The sequence below is a fragment of the Microchirus variegatus genome (genome assembly GCF_963457635.1).
Source record: "Microchirus variegatus genome assembly, chromosome: 19".
Lineage (NCBI taxonomy): Eukaryota > Metazoa > Chordata > Actinopteri > Pleuronectiformes > Soleidae > Microchirus > Microchirus variegatus.
The window spans coordinates 5,188,950-5,196,042 of NC_139820.1; the positions used below are offsets into that span (position 1 = coordinate 5,188,950).

The following is a 7,093-nucleotide window of genomic DNA, read 5'->3' on the forward strand; positions in this document are numbered from 1 at the left end:
ATGGCTCTGAACATCGCTGGTGTGGTTGCAGTTGCTGTGTTTTACATCTTAATCCTGGTCACGGGGATTTTAGCTGCCCGAAAGGCCAAGAAGGTTGAGAAAACCAGCAGAGGAAACAGGACTGAAGTGATCCTGCTTGGAGACAGAAATATTAACTTGGTGGTTGGGATTTTCACCATGACTGGTACGTAGATCAGTGGGTTTGAAAAACTTGATCATGATCAGGTATTGTAATCATAAAAGCTTCTTTTTAATGATGTCATAATAAGACATTATATTCTCTCAACCAATGTGATTTTGATTTGTTGTGTTTCTTGCCGTGTTGTGTGATTTTTCTGCAGCTACATGGGTGGGAGGTGGTTTTACCCTCGGTGTGACTGAGGCAGTTTACACTCCTAAGATGGGCTTGATCTGGGCTCTACTGCCTGTACAACAATCTATGTCCTTCATACTGGGTAAGATTGATGATCTAGAAATTCTAAAACCAATTATTTTGATCATATCAGACACATAATTCACCACAACAGCTGCTATAATAACCTTTAAGAGCAAGGACAATGGACTTTGAGATATGTGCCTCCAAGTCAACTGACCTCTGCTGGTACCCACTGGCTTAATTCCACACCGCACCTTAGTTAGTGTTTATGTTTCAAAACTACCATCACAGCATTTGCACAGCGTGTTATTGATTCATTAACTAATATGAAGTAATTATATTGAATATCTCACCCACTGCACAAGGTGGTCTCTTCTTTGCCAAGCCAATGAGGGACAAGAAGTACGTCACCATGATGGACCCATTCCAGATAAAGTACGGCAACGTATTGAGCGCTTCTCTGGTGCTGCCTTCTCTGATCATGGATGTGCTGTGGGTGGCGTGCACTCTTCTTGGCTTAGGTAAACACACCTACATGACAAATTAAAAACACTGGTGATAACATACTATGACAGTAACCACTTTGATATTAATACAAACCATAGACATCAATTGCAACCACAAACATAATTAAAGCTGCAACCAGCATTGTGCGGGACCTTTGCATCCACCGGCGCCACCGCTAGGCCGGGTAAGCCACCAGCAGGCTGGCCAGGAAACCGCACAGTTTGATATAGGATGTGTGGGGGTTTTCTCAAAACTGTGGGAGGAGTTACGCAGCAAAGTTTTGGTTGTATGACAAAGTATGACAACACTGTGAGCCTCCAAAGTGGCCTTGGTTTTTTCTCTTTTTCCCATTTGCGTGTATGTGAAACTACACTTTTAAGAGTTTTTCGTGATTTTTGTCGCCATGGATAGTCAAAACATCAATCATAGCTGGCTATTCCCTATCAAACCGCACGTTTTAATATTGGATGTGTGGGGGGTTTTCTCAAAACATGTCAAATTTGGCCGTGTTTGGGTCAAATTCACGTTTGTAGACATGTTCAGGGGCGGGGTCTCGTGTCAGTTACGAAACTTGTGAAACGCCAAGATATACGCCAAATCCAAGGTGGCCAACTACCTGTTGATTTGAGGTCATGGTCCCTCATGATTATTAAGAATTTCATGAAAAAAGTTAAGCAGACCAACAACAGCTGTATGTGTGTAGGTGTTGTCATTAGATGTTGTTGGGAATTGCGTCGATGTCATGGACAACAAGACATCTTGAGTTAAATATGGCAAAAAGTTGCTGTCAGTTCAGAATGAGGAACTTAAAGGTGCATTATGTAATAAATCTAAAGCAACTGGCCATAAAATCCTCCTAATATGTCACAGAGACTCAGGAATAATGTTCATATAACAAACTGAACTCAACAACAACAACAGTACAGCCAAAATATATGCATAAAAAAAAAACTGAAAATCATGTTTATGTTTTGAAATCATGTTTTGGCATGTGGCGCCACGTACCGCCGTCTACCAATCATTGCAGTCAGTAGAGTCTCAGCTGCCGAGCAACCACGGGTTGCCAGTTAGGTCAGAAAACGAAACCTAAAAGACCTCGGGAAATTTGAATTTTAAGGTGGTAACCGTTTTTGGCCACATTCTTTAACAAATGGCGCCCCCTTGTGGCCATGAAAGCTTTTAAACTGTATTGCCTGTTTGTGATTTTCCCAACAGGATTAACCATGAGTGTGATCCTGGACTTGCCCTTTGCTTATTCTGTGTGCATCTCAGCAGCTGTGGCCATTATCTACACTTTGTTAGGAGGCCTTTACTCTGTGGCCTTCACTGACATCATCCAGCTTAGTCTCATTTTTTTCAGTTTGGTGAGTCTACAGTAGCACGTGTTCAAGACATACTATTTATTATCGACAGTGGTGTTTCCCATACTTTCTTTAAATTATTGTGAACTAAATTCACTATAATTAATCTTCACAAGATGATCTCTTCTTGTGTTAACAGTGGTTGTGCGTCCCCTTCCTTCTACTCAACGACACATCTTTAAACATCGCAGAGACAGCTTTCAACAACACACTTCGTGAACCCTGGGTTGGCACTCTGGAGATAGACATGGTCTGGAAGTGGATTGATGACTTCTTATTGATGGTAAGATGAATATTCATCATCATCATCATCAACATCATCCGTTGCAAACCACTTATAGGTCATGAACTTCCTATGTATTTTTACGAGGTCACCTAAACTCAGAGGAGCTTGGTGTGCCCGGTATCAGTCTACATTTTACCCCAAACCTCAGTGCCATGAATTCAATATATTGAAGAATAAGTGTCAAGTAAAGATTACGTAGTGAGGCATCTAAAAAATACTTTCATTTACTCATAACAGCAACATCCTTACACACGTTCCGTACAGAAAAAACAATTGGGCCCATAACAGAACCTTGTGGTACACCACAAAGTGTGATATAATCTCCTCAATCTGAACAAGCAACAATGTATGTATGTATATATGTGTATGAAAAACTTGCCACATTCTCTCCTCGTCTTCTCTTTCTCCAGGCTGTTGGCAGTCTTTCATCTCAGTGCTTCCACCAGAGGACGCTGTCTGCCTCCTCATCACAGACAGCCCAGTTAACCTGCTATGCTGCTGCCTTTATGATTGTCATACTGGGAATTCCTTCAGTATTGGTCGGGGCTGCCGCTGCCTCCACAAGTGGGAATTACATTGGAGCGATGACAGACCTTTAACCCAGAGAAATTAGACTTTTTTTGTGGCAGACATTTTAACAGGTCACAGTAGAAAAAAGCACAGGAATAAATAACTATGGCCAGGTTTCTGGGTACATGCTGGCTCACTGTCACACTGTCCTGAATACTTTAATTGAACCAGTGCCAAATGGTACCTGCATTAGATGATATAACTCATAGGCTATGCGTATAAATGGATGTCGCAAACTTAACTCTTCATGTGAAGCTTTAAAATGTGTGATTGGATCAGCACCATGTCAGTTTTTGAAACTGTTCGTTCACTGACCAGGCACCTGCTGTCAATCACACTGGTTTCCACTCACATGTGCCATTGTTTATTGTCCATTTTCATCTAAATCGGAGCATCATTTACAAAATTGACATCAGAGGAGCTAAAACAAGACAGTGAGACATTAACTCCTCAGGAAATTGTTGATCATATTCCCATGAACCTCTTCCTGCAAACTGCAGTTGCCACCTGGTGGCTAACTGCGACTTTCATCCTTTTCAAAATAGGAGTCAATGTCCATTTTTATATTTTAAATGTATACAGCAAAACCTTGATGAAATGACAGGAATGTCAGTGTTTTTGTTGGAAAAAAGTTTCAAAAGTTGAACTGAACCTTCGTATCTCTTGTCCAGACTGGAACCTGACGATGTATGGCTCTCCGTCTCCTTATGAACGTGGTGAGCAGTCCATGGTCCTTCCTCTGACTCTGCAGTACCTCACTCCATCTTTCATCTCAATCATTGGAATTGGAGCCATCGCTGCAGCCGTCATGTCGTCCACAGACTCATTGCTGTTATCTGCAACTTCTGTTTTCTCATCAAACATCTACAAGAACATTCTGCGCAAACAGGTGAGGACTGCAGGACACTGCTGGTGGCAGCAGCTCAGTGGCACATGGTCTGTAGAGATGTGGCCTTGGGGTGATTGCCGTAAATCCCTTGAGGGGACTTGTGTAAAATATTAACCACAGCACCCTTTAGCTTTAAAAGGGATTACACTAAATCTTGCTTGTTGTTGAAAGCACAGGAACATGAATTAATAGAATGACACATCTCATTTTCTGTGTCCCCAGGCTTCAGATCGGGAAATGCAGTGGGTGATTCAGATCTCAGTGGTGGTTGTGGGTGTCGTTGGAACATCCATAACGTTCTTCACTAAAAGCGTCCTCCTCCTCTATATTCTTGGAGCAGACGTTTCCTACACCCTTATATTCCCCCAACTGGTTTCTGTGCTCTTCTTCAAAGTGACAAATGGGTACGGTGCTGTGGTGGGTTACATTGTAGGGCTGATTGTGAGGATTCTGTTAGGAGAGAACGCTGTAGGTCTTCCTGTAGTTATTTGCCTGCCCGGTTGCACACTGAAGGACGGTGTCTACGTCCAAACATTTGCGGTCAGAACATTCTCCATGCTTTGTACTCAGATAACCATCCTAGCTTTTTCTGCACTGGCTTTGGTCCTGTTCAACAAGGGCCTGCTGCCTGAAAGATGGGACATTTTCAAAGTAAAGTGTAACAATGCTGTACCACCAGGAGATGCTGTCACTCAGAACCTCAAAGATGGAGCTGGAAGTGATGCTGAATGTGATGACAATGGAGACGGACTTCCCTTAGAGCCCATGTTGTAGGTTGGATAACCATTTATCTTTCCCTTTCATAAGCTGCTGGCATTACGGATTTTTAGTATCATATTAATAAATATATTTTTTTCACAGTTCTTCTTCTACATCATAAGTATCAACCCGTGGTTAACAGGATACAACTGGAAACTTGTGTGTGTTTTCTTTCAGTCCTATTACCAGAGACAAAGGATTATGCATTTATGAGTTAATTAATTGTCTTTGTTCACAGTGTGACGCAAGTGGAATAAGCAAAGTGCAAAATGTATAGATTAAATCAGCAACCTGCAGTGATGACTGTCAAATAGTATTCAGTCTGTGAGTTCAGTTAATTACAGCTTAACTACTGAAGATAATAACAATGACCTTTGATGAGTAAGAACACAAAGCAAATTATATACATATATATATATATATATATACGGTATACGGTGGTATGCAAAAGTTTGGGCACCCCTGTAAATGTTCATGATTTTCCTTTATAAATCATTGGTTGTTTGGATAAGTTTCAAATTTAAGGTAAATATATCATATAGGAGACAAACACAGTGATATTTCAGAAGTGAAATAAAGTTTATATGATTTACAGAAAGTGTGCAAGAATTATTTAAACAAAATTAGACATGTGCATAAATTGAGGCACCTTGTCATTTTATTGATTTCATTATCTTTAGCACTAATTATTGGAACTCAAAATTGGTTTGGTAACCTCAGTGACCCTTGACCTGCATACACAGGTGAATCCAGTCATGAGAAAGGGTATTTAAGGAGGTCAACTGTAAGTGTTTCTCCTCTTTTCATCTTATCTGAAGAGTGGCAACATGGGAGCCTCAAAACAACTCTCAAATGACCTGAAAAATGATTGTTAAACATCGTGATTTCGGGGAAGGAAACAGAAAGCTATCTCAGAGATTTAAGCTCTCAGTTTCAACTGTGAGAAACATTGTAAGGAATTGGAAGACCACAGGCACAGTTCTAGTTAAGGCCCGGAGTGGCAGACCAAGACAAATCTCAGATAAGCAGAGGCGGAGGATGGTGAGAACAGTCACAGTCAACCCACAGACCAGCTACAAAGACCTACAACATCATCTTGTAGATGGTGTCACTGTGCATTGTTCAACTATTCAGCACATTTTACACAAGGAGATGCTGTATGGAAGAGTAATGCAGAAAAAGCCTTTTCTCTGCACCCGCCACAAACAAAGTCGCTTGCGTTATGCTAAAGCACATTTGGACAAGCCAGCTTCACTTTGGAATAAGGTGCTGTGGACTGATGAAACTAAAATAGAGTTATTTAGGCAAAACAAGGGGCGTTATACATGGCGGGGAAAAAAACACAGCATTCCAAGAAAAACACTTGTTACCTACAGTAGAATTTGGTGGCGGTTCCATCTTGCTGTGGGGCTGTGTGGCCAGTGGAGGGACTGGGAATCTTGTTAAAGTTGGGGTCACACGGATTCCATTCAATATCAGCAGCATCTGGAGAACAATGTCCAGGAATCAGTGACTTTTTCCGTGGCAGATATTTTAACAGGTCACAGAAGAAAAAAGCACAGGCATAAAAATAACTATGGCTGAGTTTCAGGGTACATGCAGGCTCAGTGTCACACTGTCCTGAAAACTTTAACTGAACCAGTACCAACTGGTATCTGGTTGGCACAGAACCACATTTCATGGCGTAACCCATAGACTGTGCATATGAATGGATGTTGCAAAATTGACTCTTCATGTGGAGCTTTAAAATTTGCGATTTGATCAGCATCATGTCAGTTTTTGAAAGTGTTCGTTCACAGACCAGGCACCTGCTGTTAATCACACTGGTGTCCACTCACATGTGCCATTGTTTAAATGGGTTTACACAAAACCTTGCTTGTTTTGGAAAGCTAAAGGAACATGAATGAATATAATGACACATCTCATTTTCTGTGTCCCCAGGCTTCAGATCGGGAAATGCAGTGGGTGATTCAGATCTCAGTTGTGGTTGTGGGTGTCGTTGGAACATCCATAACATTCTTCACTAAAAGCATCCTCAGCAGACATTGCCTACACCCTTATATTCCCCCAACTGGTTTCTTTGCTCTTCTTCAAAGTGACAAATGGGTACGGTGCTGTGGTGGGCTACATTGTAGAGCTGATTGTGAGGATTCTGTTAGGAGAGAACGCTGTAGGTCTTCCTGTAGTTATTTGGCTTCCCGGTTGCACACTGGAGGACGGCGTCTACGTCCAAACATGTGCGGTCAGAACATTCACATCCATGCTTTGTACTCAGATAACCATCATAGCTTTTTCCGCATTGGCTTTGATCCTGTTCAACAAGGGCCTGCTGCCTGAAAGATGGA

General features: G+C 41.6%; 1 protein-coding gene across 1 annotated transcript; it reads left to right on the plus strand.

Moving 5' to 3' along the window:
- Positions 1–4,763, plus strand: LOC310940637 (high-affinity choline transporter 1-like; the record flags this gene model as incomplete). Its single annotated transcript, XM_083905626.1, has 8 exons — positions 1–184; positions 342–455; positions 742–897; positions 2,099–2,247; positions 2,384–2,527; positions 2,941–3,094; positions 3,772–3,989; positions 4,212–4,763. 8 exons carry the CDS (start codon positions 1–3, stop codon positions 4,761–4,763), a joined length of 1,671 nt encoding a protein of 556 aa, XP_083761752.1.
- Between the last annotated feature and the right edge of the window lie 2,330 nt (positions 4,764–7,093).